General features: G+C 37.8%; 1 protein-coding gene across 1 annotated transcript; it reads left to right on the plus strand.

Annotated features, from left to right (window-relative positions):
- The first annotated feature begins 5,843 nt into the window (after positions 1 to 5,843).
- Positions 5,844 to 27,931, plus strand: LOC102223488 (calcium-binding protein 2). Its single transcript, XM_014472009.2, has 9 exons — positions 5,844 to 5,862; positions 7,015 to 7,075; positions 7,443 to 7,544; positions 7,857 to 7,986; positions 16,365 to 16,395; positions 17,408 to 17,551; positions 23,739 to 23,848; positions 26,678 to 26,825; positions 27,681 to 27,931. The coding sequence occupies exons 1-9, from the start codon at positions 5,844 to 5,846 to the stop codon at positions 27,707 to 27,709; spliced, it is 774 nt and encodes a 257-aa protein (XP_014327495.1). The 3' UTR covers positions 27,710 to 27,931.
- The last annotated feature ends 5 nt before the right edge of the window (positions 27,932 to 27,936 follow it).

Here is a 27,936-nt window from a genome sequence, read left to right on the forward strand (position 1 = left end):
CCCCCCCCCTCCTCAGTCCCCAAGGAGAAACTAGAATACAGCCTGTTGAATGTGGGATGTAGCCAATCAGAAAGCAAGGGGATGGAAACACAGAGAGGAATCCAAGATACATAAAAATAACAGTAAACCTCCTTATCATTATGTAGCAAGTAGAGCCCCAGTTTGTTCCATCTCCACTTCCGTATCCAACGCCTATTCTTTTTGTTTTATTTTTCTCTGTAAAAAATACTCTACAAACTATCACTATTGCTTCTTCCTCATCGCCAAATTTATTTATTTTGAACTAACCTTTCATCTCAAGAGGTTTTGCAAGATTTCTTGTCTGATATCTGAAAGTTTGTGAGTGAAGTCTGTTCACATGTCATGTGTTGTCTTTGGTGTGTGGTTGCACACCACTGAGTCAGCGACCAAACTTCTTGTATCTATGATTATTTTTTTTTGTCATATGTGGGACTCTGGTTATGAAAATCAACCAACAGTTTTAAAATCTTGCCATGTGAAACAGGCATTAGAACAGGAACCTGAGGGTAGTCGGCTAAAGCTTGGCATATTACTGCATCTCCTTTAAATTTTATAAAGTTTGTGCTCCTTTGTTTTTATTAAACTGATACTCAATGTTCTCTAACATATGGTTTTTATTCAGTGCTGTCAGAGTAAAGAGGGTGGAATAATATTCACAACACACTTTTCAGCATTTTACGTGTTTAAAACATGAAAACTATTTTCCTTTCACGTGACACACGGCTGGCCTGTCATGTAACGTTGCTATAAAATACACTGGCGTTTGTAACGAAATGCTCTAGCAGCATAAATACTTTTGCAAGGCACTGTAAAAATCCACCAGTCAGCCTTATTTGTGGCTGAATTAAAATAGCTTGACAGAAAAACAACAACAACTGAGTGCTGAATCAATTATATGTAGAGCAGAATTCAACCAAACAGCTTCTTCAATGAATGAATGCACTGCGCTGAACTAGCTTCAAAAAGTGTCAGAGGCTGCATTTTTATTTCCCTTTCGTCTTAAACAGATATGGCCTGTTCCCTGTTTCTGGACCTTCAGGATGGAAGCTGTGCGAATAATTCAAAGGCCAACTCTCCATTGGGAGCTGACTGACGTATGAAATACACATTATTGCACTGTCTTGTTTCTTTTCTGCAAAGGTAAGGGTTGGGATAAGTTCCCCCCTCTTCATAGAAGAAAAAAAATAATCAAAGCGCTAAAGAAGGGCTTTGGTCAGAAGGACTAAGCATATTTGAGCGTGGCGAAAGCCTGATTGCACGGGGGAATCGGTTCTTTCACCGTCTGTTTCCCACTGCAGCGCTGCCTCAGTGAGCAAGGAAAAGAGAGAAAGCAGCACAGCTGGGAGAAAAGCTGGGAAGTTAAGCTGCTTCACCTGCAGTTTTTGTTTTGTGTACAGCACAGTAGAGTCTTTGCTCTGGTTACAACACAGGTAGCCATCGGAAACAAAAAAAGATTACTTAGCAGAATACTTCTCCTCTTAAAGAACGATTTACATAAAAAGTGCTGGACTTATCTCTCTTTCTTTATTTCCCACCTTACTTTAGAGCAAGGTGACATTTACATTTGAATCATGTGCCATGCAGAGGGTTCATCCAGTGAAATGAAAGAAAGTTCAGGCAGTAACTTCTCCAGGGCAAAAGCTGAATGTCAAGGAGAGGAGTAACTGTTTACCCTGCCGTTTTTTCCTCTGTTACGCAAGGATAAAGATTCTTTAATTTATGTTAGATTTGTTCCTTTCAAAATTGACAGTCATAATGTTCCTCAGGAACTGAAGCTAAGTATCAGACCAAATTTATGTTCCCTTTCAATAGGCATCAACATAATCAAACAACCAACTTGGTTGCTGAAGCAAAAATCCACTTCTGGCTAGAAATGGGCATTTAATCATCATGAAAATGGTTCATTGAACTTTTATTTATTTGCTTAAACATTTGTTTTATCAGGATGAATGATCACATAATAATATCACTGAATTTTAACAGCTAATTTACTGTTACAATTCAGGTGTAGATTGTATTCTAATTTTCTAATTACATTGCATGACGTTGATACACGTTTCACACCTAAACATGTTCATGTTCGAGACACAGACTCCATCTCACTCTTCAATGATAACATCATCCCAAGGTGTTTATACTTATTTATCATTGTTTCAACAGATGTTCATTGTACAATTTCAGACCAGAAGCTTACAGATTATGAAACAATCATCAGGGCTCTTCCAGTTAGTTATTGTAATCTTAGAATGTGTATATTCTCTTTCTTTTATTATTCTGGAGTTTAGTTTTTAGAAATAATTTTAGTAATCCTTATTGACCTAAATCAGGAAAGGTTCAGACCGACTTAATGTGTCTTCTGGTACCAAGTGTGCAAATAACTGGGTCCATAAGTAAAAACCTAAAAGCTAAAAATGTGTTAATACTCATGATGAGTGTATTTAATCATCTGACTGGGACTATGAAATTGGCTGCCAAGCAAAGACAGATTCCCAGATTATGCTTCAGTCTGTGGAGCGTTTTTCTCTTTTAGATGTTAGCTAATTAATCTTGTGAATGTTGAAATTCCCCCCCCTGTTTTCACTTCACTTATTTAAATAGGACTTTTTCACACATGTATTATCAGCTTGCTCAGAAACTTAGCATCCAGTGAACAGCAGCCACACTAGTCATGTGGACATCACCAAGGGCATTTTTCCTCATTCTTAATATAATCCTAATAATTTCTATATTTTACCTTATAAACGGAAATGATTATAGGTGATATTTTATTGCATAACACCACCTGCAATGCAGACTGATACAATTTTCACATCATGTTTGGTGATTTTTTATTTTTTTTATGGTGATGGTGATAAAAATCAAAGTCCTAACTTGAGAACTGTGGTCATTCTAAGCAAACCAGCAAAAAGTTAAACCGGTCCTGGTGCTGAAAATGTCTTGTCCCCTGTTAGATGACATTGCTGCCCCTTTTGTTCATGAGCAGCCATGTACATCTTTAATCCTGACATATTTAGCTGGATAATCACCTCTCATCATATAATCCCCGCGTTAGGTAATAGGCACTTCATACTCATACGTTCCACCTGCACCCGTCACCCAAGAAGCACAAAACAAGAAGAGCTGTCCGAGTAAGTAAGCATTGTCATCATTATAATGTTTGTCTTATTTTATTCTGGTTGGAAACTAAGCAGCCTTTTATCAAACTACTTATCTGTTCAGATGATTTATAGTGAGGTGCTAACCTGTTTTACTCCGCGCTCTTTAATAATTCAGCTTGCGTCCGCGTTGACTCATTTGTCGGCTGCGAGCTGTCTACTTTGCACAGGCCACGTCTGAAGCAGCAGCCCCCACAGATTCTAATGAGACTCACAGCCATTTCCTCTTGGGTACATATTATTTGATTATCTGGACTATATTTTGCCGTACGAACAGATGGCCAGACCTCCGCTTGCATTTGTTATTCTTCAATATTTGTGCCCCATGCTTGTTGCTTGCTGTGCACTTGTAGCAAGAGTCTTGGATCAGGCTGGCCTCCAGAGTCTATCAGAGGGAGGCGTTGTAATTAGGCCAGAGTAATGCAAAAATTATAATGGTGTCGTTAAAAGTGAGAAAAGGTCTCACCTTGCGTTCTCCACTTGAAATTACTCCATAGGTGACCATCTCATTTTGGAGCACTGACATGAAATCAGTGCTGGAGGGAAGGTGGTGGGAGTGATGTCAAAGGGAGGATATTCTACAGAGGTGTCAAAATAGGTGAAGATGAAATGGAGTGCCAGACCTGACAGCATCGTCGTCGCTTGTTTATAGATCAGACGCCTGGTGCCTCAGCCTGCTGAGATTGATTGTCTTTGAACTGGACAGCAGGTGAATAAAGATGATGCAAAACCAAAAAGGAAGATATGGACAGTCAGTGGAGCATCACTCCAACTCACAGTTAACTGAGTGAAGAAATGTGTATTTTCATGATTACTAACTTATGTAAGACTTCTACTTTTATTCCTGTACCTGGTTTTGTTTGCTCATAACTACCAACCATGAGATCTTGTATGTTACTTATTTAAGAGTTTCTTTTGTCAGGCTTGACTTTAACTTAGTCTTAAAGATTATATAAAATTATTGGTTTATTGATTGATTATTATTTATTGTATTGGGGTTTGACTTGGCAAGGAAATAAGAAGTGGCTGATAAATTGTGAAGAGGAAGGAAAAAAGATTTTCAAAAATAAAAATATGAAATAAAGGTGATATTCACCCTCCTTTACCATACCTTTAGAAACCAAACAACCCCCTTCAGAAGTTACTGAAGTAGCAAATCGTCCACCTGTGTGATATGTAATCTCAATATAGCTTTTAAGTTAATATCGCAGAAGGAAACATTTGAGAAACAGCATTACAAATACCTAGAAACTCAGCAAACTGGTCAGGAAGAAAGTTGTGGAGAAGTTTAAAATAGAGTTATAAAACAACAGCCCAAGTTTTGAACATCTCTCAGAAAACCTAAAATAATTCATCTGAAGATAAGTATTGCAGACCTCCAAACCTACTGAGACATGGCTGTCCAGTAAAGCAGACAAGAAGAGCAGCAGAGAGGCTTGTGATCATTATGAAAGTGCAGAGATCTGCAGCTGAGGTAGAAGAATCTTTCAAAAAGGCAAACATTAGTTTTGTATGCTGCAAATTCAGTCTTTACAGAAGATTGGCAGGAAGACATTGCTGAGTAAAGCCAAAAATAAGACCTTTTAGTTTTCCTGATGCCATGCAAGGAACAGAGACAGGTGGGAAAAAAAATATTCTGGTCATGTCCCCAAAGGCATTGATGGATGTGGAGAACAATAAATCAGGGTGGCAGAGATAGAGCAAGAATAAAAATGTTTAAAAAGAAACAAAAACAAAGTTTAAGTTCCAGAAATCCAAAAACAAAAGACAAAGAAACAGGAGAAACCATGGCAATCGAGGAATGATGAGCAGTGTTGAGCAGATGAAGCGACTAAAGAGCCAAAGGGACAGATGCAACAGATGTGACTAATGAATAAAATGGAAGCAGCTGAGACTGCAGTCGGAGAGCACAGACAGAAGGAATCAAAGAGAATATACAGCAGGACAGGAACTGAACACAAACCAGAAACTAATAAGCGGCCCACAAACAGACACAACTAGATACAAGATGCAACACCAATGGGCGACTGTAAAACACAGAGTAAGAAATCACAAAGTAAAGAGAACAGAATGGGCCAGACTATTAAAAATAAAACTAGATCCTATTAAGAAGAAACTTTACACAGTACTAACTGAACCTAAATTTCCCAAACATAATGAAATCCAATAAGATGAGGTAAAAAATTTTTTTAATTTGGCCTACATGCACTTGGAAAAGTTCAAGAGGCCCTAAAATCATCTGGGGTCTGGAGGAGCTCAGTGGGAGATTCGGAGGAGGAGGGGTGGTCTGTGAGGCAAGGACAACAATTTTTTTTGTCTCATCACTAAACCGTAAAAAGTTAGCAGTGTAAGATGATGTATTTCAAGAAATCCTAGTTGAGGTTCAAGCCCTCGTATGCTCCAGCCCGTTCCCTTCATATCTCGCAAGGGCAACCTGCTCTCCATCTTCAGCTGTGTTTGTTTTTGCCCAGTCCACCTGGCCCTCCATTTCATTACCTCAATTAGAGTGATTAGGATCTAAAATTGCTTGTGTCGGCTGCAGTGATTGACAGCAATTGGCCACTTAGGGAGGAGAGCTGAAGACACGCAGAGTGCTGCTCAGTGGCTTGTGTAGCGAAACCCGCATGTGCTACCGGCTGCTCTTGTGGGGTGTGTTTGTTTACTCTGATGGGAGTTGTGCTAGAAGGTGAGAATAATTCATGCAGGCTTCATAGAAAGTGAAAATATCATGCTTGAGATACAACTGAAAGATGAATGTTTTAAAAGAGCAGTCGGAAGATGGATAGTATTTGGATAGTATTACTTGCCCTGGATTTAAGTAACCTTTGCTTCATGCAGTGAATACAGATTTATAGCACAATGCTGCCAAATACAGCCGTTCATCATCTGGCACTAGCACTCCGAGATGTACTCTCCGTGACCTGATCCATGACGGGACATTATTCACATTTCAAAGAGACAGTCTCACTAATTCTGCCTACTTGTCCTCCTCACAAGTCCTGCATGACTGAGTCATTCTGGCCTTCATTCTTACAGTTGTTTGATTTGTTTCAAGAATCTTTTCCACTTTAACTAAACTACCCTTGTGTTTTGATTCATTCAGTAATGGTGGATTAATCCTTTGACTGCCTACTGTTCTTTATGTAACATCACTGATAACTTACCTCTGTGATAAGCACCAGCATACATCGACATCGACTGAATGAAGGGAGCAACCTCTGTTCACTTAATATCCACATGAGGCAGCCAGGAACACGTTTTTATTCTCCTATTGAAGTACTATACAGTGCTACTGATCCCCATGAGGAACTTTAAAACAATAAAAATACTTTTGGTGGATCTTTCATGGTTTTTGTGACACTCTGAGTTACTTTAGTCTAACAGAACATCGGTGACATTCTGAATTTGGGAGATCTCACAACATTTTTGTAGGATGATGCCAGAGTCTTGCAGTTCTGTTTTGATGCACAATCTGAAGTTCATTTTATAGGATACTACTGACATTTTGGGAGATATCAAAATGTCAGTAGGAGCTATTTCTGAGCTCATGTACATTTTTTCTTTGATGCTAAGTTACTTTTGCAGAGTCCCATAAAAAATGATATAATTCTAAATTAGTTTTGTAGTACCTTTCAAGTTTTTTAAACATCCACATTTACTTTTGCAGGAACTTCCGAAAGTTTTGTTTGATCTTGATTTATGATGAACCTTGCAGCAAAAAAGATCCTACATTTGATGATATCTTACAAAATGTTTGTATCTGTGCTTCAGCAGAGTTGTAGTTTCTTGTCTGTGCTTGATTTGTCACCTTTAACATTTGTTTTTGTTTGTCTTTCAGCTGAAATGTCTGTAAAAAGTGCAAAGGGAGGTCCAGAGAGCCGACTGTCCTCTGCTGCCAGGTTGGTGAAGAAGATTTGTGGGATAAATAAGAAAAGATGCAATTAAGCTTAAACAAATGTAGCCAGTTCATCTGAAGTTAATTTTATACCACATATTTTATAACCTATTGACATTTGGAGCAGCAAAGCAAAACACTCCATTAGCTTATCTAACTTGTTAGGAACAAAGAGACGTAGTAAAGTCTAAAATGTTATTATTCATCTCCAATTGATGCTGTCAGATTTAGCTATCTTTTCTTACTACCTTCATGCTAACATGATGTTGTTTTGTTATATTTTTGAATTAGAAGAAATGAAAACATATCAAGCCAAATAATTCAAGTCATTTAGCGCATCTTAAATTGATACAGGCTTTTTTCTCTCCCAGCGTTTCTCCACGAGGAGGGAAGGCTGCAGCAGCTGGAAAATCGCCCGCTATGGGGAGATTCAAAAACAAGGCCCTTCAGCTTAGCCTCTCCAAGAAATTCTGGTTATTATCATCCTCTGTTTCTAATCAACATTGATTATGACAAAGAGACTAGGTTATGTTAGGCTGTACACTCAATTAGCACCATCAAATGATAAACAAGCTGACAAACAAGCTGCCAGAGTTGCCTCGCTCAGAAAAAAACTGCTTTTCTTGTCTTCTGCTTGTGAAAATTTCCTGCATTGGTTTCAGTTGATGGTTAAAAGCTAAAGAGAAGTTTACAATTTTTTAAATTGTAAACTACAACAAATTTAGGTGGCTTGGTATTGATGGTGATGCCTCTAAACCAATAGCATGCAAATACACACTTCACAGCTCCAAGTCCTCCACGAAGGAGAAGGCGTCTGAGGAAGAGGAGAGCAAGAGGAAGAGTAAGAGGAGCCTCAGCAACAGCTCCATGGTGGCAGCTGCCTACATCTCTTACCTAAATAAACTTTTTGGACAGGTCAGTTCTGCATCACGGTGCTACTCTTTGGTGTCTCGGACAGCAAAATACAGTGTATTGTCGATTTTAATGTTTTTGCTTTGCTTTTCCAACAAGAAATATTAAATGTATTTTAATATGATTTTAGGTGATGGAACAACAACAGAAAATAGTGCAAAGCAATTGGGGAAATAAAGCTGCAGAATATGTTGAATTGTTATCATTATTGCAATCAGCGTGTGCCTTAAAGTAATTGCCAACGATTACTTGGATGTAATAGGTTATTATAATTCAAGTCTCCCATTATGCATATTGAGAAAGTGTTAGGTCAGTGAAAGGACTCTGTGGACATGGTGGGGACATTGTTCAAACAATGGTTGAATAGAAAAAACGTCAGGAAAATTTGGATAAATTATATTTGATATCTTCATTGCGTATTTCAGGAAGGGCATCGTATTATTCAGATAAAAAAAGAAAAAAAAACTTAGTACCATGTGATATATTTTTTGTAGTGAGCAGCCTTTCTCATTATTCTCCTAAATAGAACTTAAGTCAGACTTTACATTATTCTGAACACTTCCATGCTGAAAAACAGAGGTGGCAGCATTATGTTGTGGGGATGGAAGGGAAGATATATGGGGCTAAACAGAAGTCAATCCTAGAATAAAACTTGCCAAAAAAATGTAATTAGGGCCTCACAGCATCAAAACGACACTAAGCAACATACAGTCACAGCTACAATGGAATGGTTTTAGGCCATTCATATATATGTGTTAAAACGGCCTAGTCAATACACACACCTTAATGTGAGTGGGAATCCATGGCAAGATTTTAAAATGGATGTTTACAGACACTCTTCTCTCAATCTGACTGATTGAATGGGGAAAACATTCAGTCTCTAGATGAGGAAAGATGATTGAACAATACCCCAAACAACTTGGAACTATAATTGCACTGAACATTATCTATTGACTCGGGAGGCTTGAATACAAATGCACAAGCCATTTTTCACATTAAAGATAATGAGAATTATTAGAAAAAACATGCATCATTTCCTTCCACTTCACAATTATGCACTATTGTGCTGCTTTGTCACAGACAATCTCAACTACAACACACTGAAGTTCACTGCTGTGACTTTTCAAAATGCGGAAAGGTTCAAGGGGTATGAATACTTTTGCAGTGAACTCTGTCAAGTTAATTTATACCAATTTGAAACAATTCTGTTCTGTAAATGCCACAAAATTTCACGTATGATGGAATTCCTTTCCAACAATATAAACAGGGATTTACAAAAGTAGCTTCTTTTCCCTTTAAGTCAGTGGAGTCAGATTACAGTCCTCAAGGGCTGGAATCCTACAACTTTTACATGTGTCCCTTGTCCTGCACGCCTGATTTAAATGGGGAAACCGTCTCACTGGTATGCAGTGAAGCTCTAGACTGTCGTGGAAAACTTCTACATGTAACCCAAATAGTTCTTTTGGTGAGAGTTCATAAGCATTTCATATAACATGACTAGCAGATGTGACCTTATTGTAATTTTTCCATCACAAGACTAAAATTGGAGCCAGGTGTGCTGAAGCAGAGCAACATCTGAAAGTTGCAGGCCCTCAAGGAATGCAGTTTGAGACCACTGCTTTAAATCATTATTGCCTATAATAAAAAACACATTAAGAAAAAAACAGATTCTGATGTGTAAATGTAATTTGTCATCTGTTTTCATCAAAGTAAAATGAGTTAAGCTGTAAGAAAAAAAAGCCCAATTTCCAAATTATTTATACATTTTCTTAGTAATTCATTGCAAGAGTTGCAGTTATCACCAGTCAAACAGTTTCTATGTATCGCCACCGAGCTTTGTGCTTCGCTCCCATGCAGTTTTGCACATCTCATCCCCTGCAGCAGTCTCCAAGTATTTGTCAGCTAGAAGGTTTATTTACAAGATAAGAGCAGAAACACACCACTAAAGTGCTTAAGGGAAGCTTACAAAGGAACAGTATTAACTTTATGGAGTGGATCTGCCGTAGACCAGACCTCAATCTAATCCGGAATCACAGAGCAGAGGAAGAATGGAGGAAAGCTCTATCTATTCTTTGATTTTCTGTGCCTGCTTAATCCTGTTCTAGGTGTTGGAGGTGTTGGTGCCTTTCCCAGCAGACAGAAAGGAAGTACGTCACCATGTTCATCAGAGAACTAACAAAGAGAAAAACAATCAGGCACTCACTGGAGAACAAAACACAGTTGGTGCAAATATAGGAATGGGCTGATTAATGTGGCAATAAATAATTTGGCAATGGTTTCATGTAACCAAAGAAAAAAAATGATTAATTATAAACCCAAATATAAATCACCAGAATATCTCCGACCCAGCATCCCTAAATTATTATTTTTTTGCCACTTTTTATGACATTTCCAGACAGCAGAATAAAAATTTCCCCAAAAGGCAAACTCTGACATGGGCATGAATAATGTATGGTCTCCCCTGTAACACCAACCCTTTTGCAATAGCCTGAGCCTTGGAATAAATATAAATTAAAATGAGCAGCTAAAGGAAATTGGTTTTTATTATGCACCACCAACCTGACATATTAGTAATAATGTTAATTTACACATATTTACCATATTTTGTTGCGTACGTTTTGGCTCTGGGCGCGCAGACCTCCTTGCTGCTGTTTTATTTTATTTACTGGTCACGTCATTAGCTGAAATGCTTGCTGCTGAGCAAACATTTCAGCTTTTGTCCTCAGGGCCTCCTGCATTAATCAAACCTTAATAATAACATGAGCACTTTGTAAAATAAAGGTATTTCTCATTAGCATATTCTTTTCCAAGCCTATAATAGTTTTCAAACATAAGCAGGGGAAGTAAGTGGTGGATTTCTTGGTTAGAGGATGTTCATCCTGCTGATTCAGACGTGATGGTCGTGTCTTCATTATGCCTGCAAAGTAAATTTAAAACCTTTTTAACCTTTGATCCATTCTGTTTTGGATTAATTTATGACCACCCTTCTTATCAGAAAATGTAGTTATTACATGTTACTTACTTTACTGCTTAGACTTACTTTAGTCCCAGCTTTTAAGTACCAACACCATATTGGACAGCTTGTACAGTGTTATGTAAAAAAAATAAATAAATACAAATTGTTAAACTGAAATGAAAGAAAATTGATGATAATGTTCAGAAATAATCCTTAAACATTTTTTTGCGGATTGCACAAAGCAAATGGATAGAAGATTGAAGGAAAATATTTCCTAAGTTTTCAACTTCGACTCAAATGAGCAGCTAGACCAGCGCTTCTCAGCTCCAGTCCTCAGGCTCCCCTGCTCTGCATGTTTTAGATGTGCCTCTATTCCAGAACAGCTGATTCAAATGATTGCATGACCATCAAGTGCTGCAGAAGCCTGTTAATCACCAAAATATTCAATCCAGGTGTGTGGCAGAAGGGAAACACCTAAAACATGCAGGGCAGAGGGGGTGTGAGGACCGGAACTGAGAAACACTGAACTAGACTAACGTTGAGCCTCTGGAATGACCCCGACCTCCACTCTGTTGAAAGGTTATGGTCAGCACTTAATCTGATGGGAAACTTAAAGAATATCAAATCAAAAGTCACCTCTACTTGCTGATATCTAATATCTTGATGGAAGAAGGAATGAATTCTTTCAGATGTTTAATCTGCTAGTCATTAATTATTTAAGCTAGAAAGATTGTTTGTAAACATTTGCTAAGATTATCCCGAGTACGTCTTCACTAGACCATTAATTTTGCTTAACCAAACACACCCAGCACCAATATTTCAAACATAAAGTAATATTTCTTTTTTGGAAAACTAATCCAATAGATTCACAAATGATTCAGTGCTCGGCTGCTGGGCTGCTGTCCATTAATGTCCTGCTTAGCTCAGGTTAAACACTGGCTGAGTTCATGACTGATATCACTTTCCCGTGTTCCTGGGGGGAACCACACTGGAAAAATTACAAATGGAAGAGAGCCAACAATCGACTTTGCCCACTTTCCACTTCTTGGGGGGATGGGGGAACATTGAGCTCAATTTCTAGTAGATATATCTCAATATAAATAGAGTGTGATAAATGGTTATGACAAGCAGATCTTTCTACTGGAGAGTAGGATGAACACTAAGTCTGTAGTCTCTGCTTCTAGATAAATTTGGTTCTCTAAAGCTATCATTGTTGTATTAACGTTTAGTAAACAGAAACACATTCATACCATTCAAGATATTTATTATCCAACTCTATGAAATCTAGAAACTTGCAAAAAATTAAAGAAAAAAAATGACTAATAGAGAGGAGAAAGGCAGAAAAAGATGTAGTATAAAAACAACATAGATACGAAATGATTTTGTGTATCCAGAAAGAATAGACAAAATTCCACATTTAAGCTGGCAATAGAACCTAAACAATCAAGAAGAAAAAAGGACTTTACCCATTCTCTCTTGCTGTCATTAAATACTCGTTCTTTTGATTTGCGTAAACACTGGTGATAAGGAGGATTTCATTCAGCCTCTTTGTTAAGTGAGGCCAACAATGCTGAAATAATTTGGATAATTTGTTCTCCTAAGCTCCTTTCTGATCTAAGAAAGATAACATTACTGGCTTCATCAATCTGCACGAGCACAAACATTCATCCATTTATAGATTAGCCACTTCTGAATTAATGTTCCTCAAGACTTCACTTAGACAAGCGCCTGAAACTGATGGAAAGAGCCGTGGTGCGTGCACAATATTTGTCATGTATGCAAGATTGGATGGTTCATCAGCATGACACCTGCGGCTGAAGTTGATGTCAAAATAATTAAAAGGTCTGCATTTTTAAAAAAATGCACCTCCATTTGTAAGCTTAGTAAATCTTCTCCATGTCATTATAGGCATTTCATTGGAAGAGTTTTTATTTATTTATTTTTTTAGTTACTGAAGCTACGTGAGAAAATAATGTAAATTGTAAGGGTAAGGGTTAGGTAACCCTTCTTTTAAAAATGAAGCTAATGATTTATATCATTAGCTATAAATCATTATATGAATATAATGATTTATATCATTAGCTTCATTGTTAAAAGAAGAAATATTTTTTTTACAATTATCAATGAAAAGGAAGGTTTTATAAAAGTGGACTTTTAAAGAAAATGTTCCTGTTGGGTTTTGAAATGTTTACTGTAACTTTGGTTAAAAGAACTGAGGCGTGATAGGAGCAAAAAATTTAAGATTAAATGTGTACTTTCTTAACAATAGCTTATTTTTATGTGACATTGTTACAGTTCAAATGTTTTATCCCATTTTTTATGCCTTTCCTTTGATTTAATCTAAATTATTTTACTCGCCTTGTATCTGAGTAACACCATACAAAGAGACTTGCCTTCCCTTGTGTCATGTTTTTGCGGAACATAGAGAAAACGGTCGATAAATGTTTTGCACTCAGTGCCAACGTCATCAAGACGATCAGAAAACCAGAATTTTCTTTTTTTACTACAATTCGGAACTTTGAACAGATCTCCATCCATGTCTGATACATCTAGTCTTTCTTTCCCCCATTCCGGAGCCATGCAGAGAGGGCCTGCAGTTCGGGTTGATGCTGGGACATTGAGGCAAAGAGACCACCTATCCTGCAGCAAGCCCTCATGTCAACATTTGTATCATTACCCACTGAGCCCGCTTTATTGTCAGCTCACATCAAATCCAGCACAGAAAAACAGAAAAATAAAGGATGTATCTCAATCATACAAACAGCAGAAACAGATTTTTTTTTTTCCCCTCATCGGGCTTTTTTTAGCTGCATTTTCAGTGTGACCGCTGTGCGTGTGCGTGCGTCATGCTAACGAAGCAGCTCACATGGCCGTGTGAAGGCAGACAGAATGACATTAACCGTTAATGGGCCCATTCTGATGGATGAACTGTGCCTGACTGTGTGGCATGCTGCCTGATCCTTTCAGGATGGCAAAAGGAAAAAATCCAATTAATGTTCTGTTCTTGCTAACTAAATAATGCCGCCGTATGATAGGATGATATTGTGTGGGGTAAACAGCGCAGTTGCAACATGACAAGAGAAATCACATTAAACCATAAAGGTTTAATAAATCAGGCCAACATGAGAAGCGATGTGATTCCTGATGCAATTGCCTTTTGGCTCTGCATTTACACTGTGTTGGCAGTGTAATACAGTGAATAATCATTGAAATGGTGCAACATCCAAATAAGTCCTGCTGCCGTTTCTCCTTGAAATGTTACAGGGATCCTTAGCAGGGTGACCTTGAATGATTTTTGTTTTCCCTGCAGCATGTTAGACTCACTTTTTTTTCTCTTGTATCTTAATTTCATTCATGTGATAAATGCTTTAAAAAGCTGAAAAAAATATTCTCGCTGTAGACTGATAAAAGCACTGACTCACCAAGAAAATGGAAAGGCAGCTAAGGTGAGCATTGATGTTAGGGAGATTTAAAAGTCATTGCAAATTCAATTCTATAATATGAGACCTGATTATATAAGGCCAAGTAAAAATCTTGAAACTTTTTTCTAGTACATTTAACCTGAACTGTTTGAACAATTTCTTTAATAAACAAACTACACATGTATATTGACTGAGTTAGTAATCTCCTCTGAATATATCTGACATCCTACTACAGTTAAGGCTACAATTTTGTTGATTCACATTATAAGAATAACATAAGCATATATCCTAACAATCATTCCAAAATCTCACTGATATCACAGAAATACTCTTTTCAGAGTAAAGAGGTTCTGTTGTAAGTAAAGACACTTCAGCCTGTAGCCCAGAGTCTAATATTTCTAAAGCTCTGACAGGTTTTCATCCTGTGTTTTGCTCCACTTGTTAGTTTTCCACCACAGGTTAAGGGATTAAATTGCAAATTCAAGCCACACTTTGTTTTCCATTTCTAATTAAGCACTACTTTGTGTTGGTAATGCCAATAAAACATATAAAGGTTTCTGGCTGTAAATGTGAAGCAAAGGTGAAAAGGTTGAAGACGTTTAGGGACATTTGCAGAGCAATTAAACCAAATCATCTTTTTTTCCTGCTAAAATAGGAAAAGCTTGTCAGATAAGATACTATGAAGGATGTTTTGACGTTCCCAAGCCTCCTGCTTTTCCAACTGTGCTTCTGACTCCAAGTATTGCCTCAGGTATTGCAACTGATTTCGTGATAATTGACATTTTACTTTACTTTCACCTTATTTTTCTCCTTTAACATGTCTTTTTCCAGAAAAATGTGGAAACATTGATCCAATTGAGGCATTTGGGGGTTCATTGAAAGCTTGCAGTGATATTTTTTACTCTGTTGTAGTCAGTTGAAAATGATTCTTGTTCATGTTGCATTTTTTCTTATCAAACTGACTAAAGCCGCATTCATCCAGTCACACACACTAAGCGCACCCCTTCATGCATCTACACACAGAAAGGCACTTTGGGGTTAAGTGTCTTCTCCCAGAGTGCATTGACAAGTGGCAGGACGAAGCTTGAATTGAACATACATTTTTTAAATTGAAAACAGATTTATATATGTATATATGTACTATATATACATGAGGTTTTTTATAAAGCATTAGAGAAATGCTTCAATGTCTCTCCTGTCTATTTGTACACAAACTCATTAAGAAAAATCTCTCCCACATTTAAAAATACTTTGCCCTAAAACATAAAAGAGGAACAACGTTTGCACTTAACTGTATTCATTCTTCTGCAGGACTCAGTTTTCAGATGAATCTTTTCACCTTTAATGTCTCTCCTGTCTGTTTGTAGACAGACTCATTAACACATTGTGACTTCAAGCCCTTAGCAAACATGAACTCTGAAGCCATCCACAACACCTAGAGTGGAGACTCTGCTCCTAGCAGTTGTGCTTCTTCTTGACGAAATACCTAAAAATGCAAGAACACGAACACAAAGTAAGCCAGCGAACAGAGAATGACTCATGCTGGTAGCCATATGCTAATACCATCTTCTTCCTAAGTAGGCCAGGGTACACAAGTGTATTCCTGTGAGCAAGCCTTCACGTATTTATTTCTCTTTGCGACAAGGTTTACTGTTGTGTGCTTGTGTGTGGGCGTGTTTTTTGGGTGCATGCAGACTGAGATGATGTCTCCGGATGAAGCAGATGCAGAGGCTGTGCGAACGGCACGTGTGCACGAGTGCATGATATGGTATCGTTTTGCCAATTAGAGAGACATGTCGCTGGCTGAAATCCCATTAGGGTCCTCTGTCAGCACACAGCAGCTCTGACATGGGTATGCATGTTGTTCTAATTTGGTAGTCAAAAGCCAAATTATGACTCTATATTTCTCAGGAGGATTCTGTTTTAAGTCACCCTGATTTTACATGCCGTCCTGCAAAAGCGTTTCCTAATTACTACCACTGTGTCCTTTCTGTGCTCTGCAGGAGAGGGAGCTGATGCCACTGGAGATTGATGGTAAGATTGACGTCTTTTTGACGCAACTCTCACAAGACACAAGCATGACATACTACAAGTGCCTGCAGATGTTTATGAATTGCATCGATATTTTTCCTCCTTGAAGCCGCCCCTCTTAATCATTTATGTAAGATTGAAGGACTTTCAGCCTGCAATAAATTAATAAATAGGCCATGTGTCAGGCTGCAAAAATCAAGTGAAGTGACATACAAATACTCAGACCCAGGTTTTCAATAATCTTTGTGGAAGACTGGCATGGAGGAAGCTAATGTAGGAAAATATAAAGCGAACACGCAGAATGCGTGTTAGAAAAATGACACCACACAGCATGCCCAGGAGAATGGAGAGCATATTATGTTTCTTTCTCAGGATGGTGTGCAGCATGTAGCCCCAGGCATGGGGATGCTTTTCTTCAGAGAACAGGGCAGCTGGACAGAGTTGATGTTTTGATGGGTGGAACTGAATACTTGGTAATCATGAAACAAAACCCACTACTGTAGAAGCTAAAAGCTAAAATGGCCCAAACAAACTCTAGACCTACATGAACCCCAAGCCAAGTGAAAATCTGTGGTGAAATTGATGTCCACAGAGCCACTCCATCCCATGCGGAGGAGGCTAAGCTGTTTTGAAAAAAAGATTTTCAAAAAATATTCCAAAATATTGCAGCTGTATTTTCAAGGCAAGGTGGTTTTACGAAGAACACATTTCAGTTTCTTAACTGGGACAAACATTTTTGAAGTTTCTCATTTTCTTTCAGATTAACAGATTAATCTGTCACATAAAAACCTAATGAAACACACTGTACTGTGTGACTGCAGCCTAACCAAATTTTAAAAAGTTAAAGACGTGTAACTATTTTCATTCGGTTCTCTTAACTCACTGCATTTAAGAGCTATAAACTAGTAACAAAATGTAAAAGTCTTGCACAAACTGTGTGAATTTTTGACTCTTTGAAAGATATTTTACCTTATGCGTTACAGTTTTTCGTTTAATTTGCTTGTGTGTATTCTAGAGCTTCAAGAGGCCTTTAAGGAATTTGATTATGACGCAGATGGCTACATCCATTACAAAGACATCGCAGACTGCATGAGGACCATGGGCTACATGCCCACGGAGATGGAGCTTATCGAGATCATCCAACAAATCAAGATGAAATGTTAGTATTCATCAATTTGGCAGAATGTGTGTGTTTGGTTTCTGCACCCGCAGCCCTCTCCTTTCTCGGAGGATCAAGTCATGTGTGTATGATTGATAACCCTTTCTGAAATGAGCAGGTGGAAATGTGAGAGTAATGTGTCTTTGTGTGCTGCATGAACTTCCACTTGTTCTATTTTCTTCAAGTTCACAACTAACTGTTGTGTTTGGTCGTGGTGCACCGATTAATACGGCTCATTCTGCAGGTGCAGAGACACGGTGGAGCTAGTTTGCATCTGTACATTTTTAAACTTGGCTTCCTTCTCTGTGTTCTTAGTGTAAGTATAAATATGCACTGTTAGCATTTTAGTTCCAAAGCAGAACTGCACCTTTAGTCGGATTCTGTAGGTTTAAGGCCATAGAATGCTTTACAACTTATTTTTGAACTTTTTGACATTTTGGAAGAACGTAAGAAACTCAAACATTCATAAATAGTATCAATATTGTATAAGCTTGTCCCATCCAAAGTGGTTCATATTTGTTAAAAATCTTATAAGTGTGGCATACATATGAATTTAGTACCCTGATTATTGAAGATGTTTGCTGCACATGTCTCCACCAGTAAATGCAAAATGTGGACCAGCACTTCATTTTCTTTTACTAACTGTGCACTCAGTACCTATATACAATATACAGGGTGGGCCATAAGTTTCCATACATAGAAAAAATATACATTTTACATTCTCCTATGTATGGAAACTTATGGCCTACCCTGTATATTGGTGTCTACTGCAGCTGTTTAACAAAATAGTGCTCTAAATGGAAGCAGCTGAAAATCTCCAGTTTCTATACATAATCAGTCCATGTTTTACTTGTGATGGTTTGACTGCACCACAGTTATGCAGGACATATCCTGGCACGCCACTCAGTGCATCAATAGTTAATTTTCTCTCAACATGTTGGGAAAAATGTATTTCTGGTCATCCTACTCATATGGTAAATGGGAGAAGTCAAAATACTAAAAATAGACTGTAGCTGTAGTTAAACACTACTTAATTCGGTGTAGTCACTGGAAAAAAATAACTATCTACTGCAGAAATGATGTGAGTAAAACCATGGAGGAAGAAAAGCTTTCAGGCAGTGGTTTTTGTTATAATTTATCAGCACATGAACGTCTCCCAACACGACAGACGGCATGCTAAAAGTGAAACCATCATTTTTTAACTTGATAAACGTTACACTTCTTCACAACTTTCTGTCTTGACATGGTATAAACAATTGGTTTGACCAGAGTTGTGCACCTGATGTGTTGGAGCAGGGATGTGTGAATCTGGACAGTAGCTCTCAGGGACTGGACATGGACACCCCTCGATTAGACCTTGTCTCTCTTTCGGACAATAAACCCAATATATTGTCCGTTGCATTTTTCACAACCATGAGGAAAGAAATGTTTTAAGCAGAGAATAAAAACATTACCGTAATTCATCTACATTTCCAGCATTGCTAGCCTCCATGGCTAGCAATGCTCCATGAGTGTTCTTGCATCCCTTGGGGAATGCATGAACACTCACTTAATCCTTTACTGTGCTGCCACAAAAAAGCAGCTACATCTCAATTTGTTCTCATTAGGAGGGTCTTTTAGAGTCAAAACAATGCGGTTTCTTTTATTTTCCTCAAGAGTGCAGAGGAATTTGCCTTTAGTGGTCCCTGCAGGCACATAATCCCTCCAATAAAGGTAATTGGTCTAGTGCAGAGCCTTGCTTTGAGTCAAAGAAGGGCATCTCCTTTTTTCTCGGTTATTATTTACTCCATTTTGAAATCCAGAGGCTTGTTAAATATATGTTTCTTCTGACAGCAATAGAAATTTCTCTTCTAGAGCTCAAAATATTGGGCTATGACAGAGTTAGCTAAATCAAACTTTTATTATGCCCTAATAACATATCACCTGATACATACAGCTTTATCAGTCATTTCTAAAGATATAAATGATTTGACACAAATTGACATTCTTCCACAAATAATGTTTTCTTGCAGGGCTAATTTAGCATTTTTCCTCTATGTGTTGATAATGCTGATACGTCTGCCAATTACATATTTTAATAACAGTCTAATTAATCACATGCAGTAAAAAAAGAATTATAGAGAAATGTTTTCCTCCGTCATAAACTTGGTAATTTCCTTTCATGACCAGCGTTCCTGAACATCTGAGGATATCAGAGCAGAGTGAAACAGGAACATGGTACCGAAAGACGAGGCTCTGCAGCAGCTAATGCTGTCTCTTCTTTGTTTGTTAGGGATAACCAAGATTCAATAGATCAAGAATATAATATGCAGAGACTTTAATGCATGTTTGCAAGTTCCCAATAAAACATGTATTGGTAGCTTTTTTTAATGATGATTTGAGTCCCGCGCAAATACCTGAGATTAGATCTGACATCTCAAATCTTGTTGGATAATTTTACATTACCTTGGACCTTGATCTGAAATCTTTGTTGTTGGTTTAGATTTTGTAATTATTCATCAAGTATTCAGTTAGGAAAAACAACTCTAACTACTGCTGATTTCGCTTTTATTGCTGATTTTATTTGTCTCCCACTTGGCGACTTGTTTCTATTGAAAACCACATCAGGCAGGCATACATTAACTGTCAGCCAAGAGCGTTATTCTGACTGCACGCGTTAATACAATGGGAACAATGTCAAACGAGCTGAACAAAACAACTTCAGTTGCAGCAAATTAGATAGCTGAAATTAATCTGAAAATGTCAGTTGGGTATATTTGAATATGTTTGTGGTGCTGGAGATTTGGCAGGGGAAAAAAAATCCAATTACCCAAGGTTTGAACAGATCCAGTTTAGGTTTTATCACTCACTACCACCATTCGAAATCTGAAATCTGGGCTGTGAATAGCTTTCAATCACAAACAGGAATATTTTTTCAGAGGACAAAACTGAACCTCTGAAGTCTTACGTTCAGTGTGACAAATAAGCAAATAAACTACAGAGAAGTGTTTCTTTTGTGAATTATTTGCAATTAAATTGGGTAACAATATAATCTCAAGCGAGCCACAAAATTCCTCTCCCTTGTCAAATTTTATTTTAAATCATAGTTTTTAACTTTTAAAACAAAGCCACTCACTTACCAGCTGGTCTGAATAGATACAGATGGAGGACACAGTCTAAAATAGTTGAGAGGATACTATTACATTCAAATTAATATTTGGACCATCTAAGATTCTTAGATTCTCAAATTATCTTCTGAGTTTTAGAAAGCCTGTCTTTTGAGTTCTCTTGAGTTTTTCTTCCGTAAAATTAATCAGACTTTGCTTTTCACTTCCCAGGAAGTTTTCACTGTTTCAATATCCTTTTTAAAACGACTAAAAAAAGCAACGCTCATTGAACAGAGGGCTGCTGGGGACACATGACTCACGAGTACAAAGCTTTGTGCAATTAAGAATTTCAAAGGTGGTATCAGATCACTGATAGGCTTTGCAGAGGATATAGCCTCTGTCAGCCCTTCACAAGTTTTTAAGTTCTCTTGAAGTGGGCTTAAAGGATACATATGAGCTTTGACAACAGTAAGAGTGTGACAGCTTAAAAAAAAAAAAAAAAGAAATGCAGCGGTGGACAGTTGATTGTGTCAAATTGTTTACTTTACATTACATGCCTGGATGGAGGAGGGGCCGACGCTTGAGGGCCAATGTTTAGTCTCCACATTCGACCGGCTTTTACCAAATTCAAAATCAGCAAATCTGTCTATGTGGCATAAAAATGCAGAATACTCATCTCAATTGATATGAAATTTCAAATGTTCCTCAAGGTGTTATACGTTTGTTTGATAAGAATGGTAAAAATGTCAACGCTGATTTATGTTGGCAAAACCATCAAGAGTTTTATGTCACATTATTTAATTTGACTGAGCCTAATAACCCATTTTACAGTAACAGCAAGAGCATCTTTGCATATCTAGCTAAGAAATAAACGAAGTTCAAACATTTTCAATTCATTAAAATGACATTTTCTAATTTTGTGTGAAATGTTCATTCTTGTTATAGAGGCATTAAATCATGAACTAACAGAATATTATTATTATTATTATTTCTATCTAATAGGTGAACCAAGCTTTTGCCACACTTCAACGTTTACTCAAACATTGATTGTTGCTAATGTCTTTTCATAGGCTGTTGCTCAGGCATTGTGCTTTTTATCATTGTAAGCAGGTTATGTCCTAACCAATTTCCCTTGTTAACACTAACGTTGCATATTAGGTGGTTTATGACAGAACATGTTTTAGTCAAATAAACAAACTAATGCCTTACAGGGCTGATTTTGAATCAGGCTAAGGAATAAGCCATATCTGGTCTACAGTGATTCATGAAACTGCGTACGCTTTAATGACAAAAATAAGACTCACGCAGCTGTCTTTGAAACACCACACTTAATCATTTTATAAATGAGCACTGGTCCCTGCTCAGAGAGAGATGAATAGAGCCGCAGTAATAACACCATTAGGTCTTCTGTAAAAAAACAACAACAAAAAAAAATACATACGACTGACGTAATAATTTCAGAGTAATGGTGGTGTTCATTTTCTCTGTGCAGGTCTGCTGAAGCGTATTTTTCTTCTCTACTGTGCTGCCATTTTTGACACCATATGAACTGTTAACCTTTTACAGACTTTAGAGTTACTGTCCATTTAACTCCCTGTGTTAATCCAGCACATAAAGTACAGACAAAACCAGCATGAAGAGCAAGATCCTGAACTGTGGATTCAAAGTGTAAATGCTTAAATGTTTGAACCTTTTCTTACTTTGTCATCAGCGATGTGAATGCTTCTTGATTCCTTCCTATCAAGGGAATAAAATCACCCGGTTTACTCAAGTGAAAATGATTTTCTGATTACATTGTTAGGATAATAACAGAAAAAGAAAGAAACTCATTCTCAATTTTGGTGCAGTGCTCCACGGTGTTTGCCTGATGAAAGTCAGGCAAAAACGTGCAAAATAGATTTTGCAAGTTTGGCAGCGTGAGGGAGTTTCATCTTTTTGTTTCTTCACCTAAAAACCTGTTCCAGTTATAGATGTGCAAAATGTTTATGTTCCATTTTTTTTACAATGAAATTTTGTGGAAATAGGGGTAACATTTTGAGTTACAGTAAAACATATTTTGATATAATTTTTAGCTGTGACTGTCAAAGTTATGCTGCGTAAAAACGGTCTCAGACGGCTCCTAATGATTATTAGATCCAAAGCACAAGTCCATGTAGTGTGTGATGCTTCAAACCACATTACATTGTAAGTTGTTATTATTATAAATGTAGTACTTACTACAGCTGTTGTGGTCAAAAAGATGACTATTAGACACTTAGGTTTCTAAAACTTTTATCAAAACTCCTGAGATTATTGACCCACACAAAGTAAGGTCTTGGTTCTTGGCAAGAATCTATCAAGACTGTTCCTTCTCACAAAACTAAAACTTGAAAACCAGAAAACTTATTTCGCCTTAAGGCATGTGCAAAATTACATTATGAATTTAAAAACCACCGTGTCAGTTGCAATAAAGCTTTTTTTTATTATTCTGTTTTTTTACATCCGAATGCTTAAACAGAACATGACAGTTTTACATGACAGAGTAAGTCTTAGTGCTTTTTGTCCATGAAGGAATTTATTTCAGTTTTAATGTCTCTCAGTGTTCCGCAGACTCAGAGAGTTGATTACATTTCTGAACCACAAAACGACGACACGTTTTATTGGAGTAGTCTGTTACTCGTAGAAAGCCCAGATAATAAAAAGTTAAGCCCTCTCTATAGGCCTCTCTAATTACTCAGTTGTCATCAGGTTGCACATCAAAACTATGTTAGTGTAATCCAGTAGCATAAAATAATGATTAGTATGAACAAATGCCTCCAAATGTAGAATTCCAAAATGCAGCAAACTGACCTGAGTTTAAACTCTGAACTCCTGATGAAAAACTTTCATTACATCAAGCTAAAAAGTTCCTGCATGTGTGGGAAATGTTTCTGCTCAGTCCCCCTCTTACATGAACAGGAGAGTGATATTATTAGGTCGAGAAGACCGATGTGTTGAAGATAAAGGTTTCTCACAGGGAACTGGCAGATTTTGCCTCTCGCTGTGATGGGGCATAATGTAGTGCTTACCGTATCATATTCTGCTCTGGTGTGAGAACCTTTGCCTGCTCTCTTTTTATGCAGGGGGCGGTCATGTAGACTTTGACGATTTCTGTGAGTTAATGGGACCACGAATGCTGGCTGAGACAGCTCACATGGTCGGGCTAAAAGAGCTCCGCTGTGCCTTCAAACAGGTAGGGGGACTAGGGTCCGAATGCTGGGCCTTTTTCTGACAGGTTCATCAGATTAGACCTTTATTTGGAAAGTGTCAGGAATGTAAAGAAGGCTAAAAGAGCAGAGCTTGCAAGTTAAATACAGAAAAAGGAAAACATAGCAAGGGTTTGGAGGACATTTGTGGAAAGTACCTTCTTGTAGCTTGATTGTTTCCATCTAGAGCATAGGTGTCAAACTCTGGCCCGCGGGCCAAATTTGGCCCGCAGTGTAATTATATTTGGCCCGCGAGGCAATTTCAAATTAATATTAGAGCCGGCCCGCCGGTATTATACAGTGGCAACGCTGTGACGCCGCATTCACCACTTATACTACAAATCCCATAATGCTCTGCTGTTTTTTTGGCGGGTCTATCAGGACAGAGGCAGACACGCCTCCTCCTCTGTGTCAGTAGCACTTATGGTAGCGGACATGGATGTATTAGGAAGGTGGTGATCCGTCTTCTTGCGCACTCCTTCGGTTGAAAGCCCCGGCGCACCCCGCATCCCCGTGCCTCTCCCGCATACCACACTGCGACCTCAAACTACAGCTGTCACTGTGTTACCCTACCAAAAAATGGCAAAAAGAAAGACAGAAAATAGAACTTTTCTGGACAGGTGGGAGACAGAATATCTGTTTACATATGTATGTGAGCAACTTTTCTCCTCAGTGAAGATGACGAAAACGTCTCACAGGAGACCCCTGACTGATGAACATCTTTGATGACAATGACAATAAATCTTATCTTATCTTATGAACATCTTTGTTCGATAATGAAGGTTTCCTCAGCTCAAACCCTGAGCCCCGACATTGATGAACTGGCATCCAAGAAAAGATGCCAGATATCTGACTTGGCTGCATCAGAGTAGATCAGTGTGTCGCAAAATGAGCAGTAAATAAGTTTTCTATGCACCTTTTCTTGTTACTCCAAGGCCTGAATGGTTTATTCATAGTTTATTTAATGATTTATTCATAGTTGTTATGTTATTTTATTTTCAAATTTATTAGCCTGTGTACGAAGCAAATTTTGACATTTACCTCAGAAAGGAGGCATTCAATTTTTATTTAAATTTTAATATGCCATTTATATGTTGTATTATTGTTTTTAGCAACTCAATTGAGCACGCCTGCACTTTTAAGTTATATAAGCCTTGCTTGTTCAATATTTATTTATAAAATGTTCAACCTTGGCCCGCAGCCTTGTTCAATTTAAAATTTTGGCCCACTGTGTATTTGAGTTTGACACCCCTGATCTAGAGAAACATAATTTATTGTCTAAGTATAATAGTTATTCTGTAGACATCAAAATATGTTGCTACATGGGTTTTGACATATTTTGTCAGTTTCTAATATCTAATAATTGTTGGGAAATGTAAAAAAAAAACATCACCATAAGCTTAAAGATGAGTAAGCAAACAAAAGCCATATATCCATTAAGATGTAAGATCTTCTGTTTCTTCATCAGCATATTGTAAAGAAGGTTTTGTTTGCACTTTTCATTTTGATCATGTGACTTGAGTTTAGCGATGGCAGTCGTGGAAAGGTGTGAAGGTTTTAGAGCATTGACAAAAACATAATTCAAGAGTCAGGAGTTTTTATGAAGCAACTAATGCTTCCGAGTCCATTAGGTCAAACATCTGTACATAAAGCTTTCAGCACCTTATAGACCTGAACAACAAGTTTTGTGTTTTTTATTGTCTAATATCAACTTCTACTAGTTATTTTTAATAACTTTGAAATTACTGTCAGCTACATTACCATCAAAGGACATCCAAAGCAAATCTAATATTAGATGTCAGCTTTTTTTTGTGTGAAAACAACTAAATGGATGTTGAATTGGTGAATTTGACACACTTTATGCCATGGGCATGGCTGAACATTAAACAAGAGGTTGAAGAAGAGCTTCTGAGGAGGCTTGCTACTCTTCGACATCATCAAGGGGTCTGGATGTTCAGTAAGAATGGTTTTCCAGTGTGTTAAGAGGCATAAGGACAGACTGTAAGAGCTCTCTCGCAGAGATGAGAGGAAATAGATGGAGGAACTATGAGCTCTGTGCCGGTCTAGAACTGTGTAAAAACTCCATATATAATATGGCTAAAGCAAGTGAACAGCTAAAGTTACAAAATGTCCAGCCCAACGCTCTGAACTTGGCTCCACTCAAAACAGCATATAAAATCTGTCTGATGATTAGCATTGGATCAATATAAAGTAAAGTTTCAATCAAAATGGGATTTTCTTAACCCTTTTTTCTGACTGCAAACATTATTAAGGCATTTATAAGCGTGACATTAAATTTGACATCAGTGCAGCGTCAAACATTCATAGGCTTGAGACTCTTGTTGCATTTATTTCTCACCTACAACCACAACCGAAGTGACATGTCTATTTATGGGCACAGTTTCATTCATATTTCTAAGAGTGTTTTTCTTCTATAAACAACCATTCACACTTTATGACACACATGTCATTGTTTCCAGTCCTTGCTCCTTTTATACCTTAACAAGGTAATCTGTTCCTGTATCTTTGTCAGCTGATATATTCATATGCTCCTGTGTTTGAATCTACATCAGGATGATAAAAACGAAATGAGTTGAAACGTCAGAGCCACGTTACCTAACATGTCATGACAGTAGAGAACGAGCTGTTTTCAGTCTCTTACAAACATCATGTTTCAAGCCCTTTTATATCAGGCTGTTTCTCATTGCCCCAGACATGTCACCTTTAACTCTCCTCACCTCTTCTTTTCCTGTCTTTTTATCCTTTCTTACATCATGACTGTGTCCCCAATTCCCTGCCCTTTGCTAACACCGCAGTTTGACTGTGATGGAGATGGAAAGATCACACTGGAAGAACTGAAGGAGGGCATGAAGACTCTCCTCGGGGAGAAGCTGAAAAAAGGGGAACTGGAGGAGATCCTCGGCGATATTGACCTCAACAAAGACGGTAGCATTGACTTTGATGGTGAGTGAAGAGGGAAAATATGTGGAAGAGAAAGCCTTCAGTTGTGCCTTTAGAACAAATTTTAAAACATTTCAATCTATTCATTTAATCTATTCAAACAATCTATTCATTACACACACACACACACACACACATATATATACAGTATATATATACTGTATATATATATATATATATATATACAGTATATGCAATATATATACTGTATATATATGTACTTTCATATTCAGTCAACATCATGAAAGCTGCAGTGAGTAACAGATGTGATTAAAACCTTTTTTAAGAGTTCTGGGCAAGAGAAAGCTAGAGAAAGGACATAGCAATAAGTTCTGGATGCAGAAGACAGAGCGACAAAATTAGCTGAGGAAAGAGGTGGAAAATGTCAAGATGGGAAGGATACATGATTAAGTCTAGGTGGATTTGCTGAAAGAGGCAGTCCAGACTCATCAGAAGTGCATTAGGATCTCCAAGAGTACAAACCTTGACAACCGTCACAGAGAGGACACACATGTCGGCTCAGCTCAAGGACTATGTGCAAATAATATGACTTCCTTTCAACTTGCATATCCAGCATGACCTGTGCAGGCAGCATTAACACAATCTGTATGAACATTAATATGGGTAAGATACAATATGCACCATAATTTTTACCTGCATTGTTGGATAAGTAAAGTAGCTTTCATAATTTGTCATCAGGCTGATCATTTTCCAGCCTGACTTTGCCAAAGTTGGTGATAATGGAAACAGTGATATAACAACTTCAGCAGGGAAGAATGTGAGAAAATTTAGTTTGTTGACATTTGAGTGTCATTTGTCCTTCTTAGAAGGCCTGCTGTCTCTGTGTTTCCCCTGCAGAGTTTGTCATGATGCTTTCTGCACAATGACCTCCGATGGAAAGAGGAGGGGACGGGATCCAAGAGCTGAGCATAAAATGATCGATGACTCCCGCCTACTTCCTTCAGTTTCAGCTTTGTGGCTTTATATGTTGATTAATAAACTCGTGAAGTTATAGGCACGTCTGTACAACTGTCTCAGAAGCTAAAGTTGAGTCAGTGAAGTGGGTAAAGGGTGAGTTATGCAATCCTTATGTATGAGACCAAAATGCTGCAAG

The sequence above is a fragment of the Xiphophorus maculatus genome, chromosome 5, assembly GCF_002775205.1.
Source record: "Xiphophorus maculatus strain JP 163 A chromosome 5, X_maculatus-5.0-male, whole genome shotgun sequence".
NCBI classification, from domain to species: domain Eukaryota; kingdom Metazoa; phylum Chordata; class Actinopteri; order Cyprinodontiformes; family Poeciliidae; genus Xiphophorus; species Xiphophorus maculatus.

Bases quoted from the DNA above. Each gene is read 5' to 3' on its own strand.
- LOC102223488 (XM_014472009.2), top strand. The intron at 7,545-7,856 runs GTTATTATCATC...CACACTTCACAG, and splicing joins AGCCTCTCCAAGAAATTCTG to CTCCAAGTCCTCCACGAAGG. The intron at 16,396-17,407 runs GTAAGATTGACG...TGTGTATTCTAG, and splicing joins GATGCCACTGGAGATTGATG to AGCTTCAAGAGGCCTTTAAG.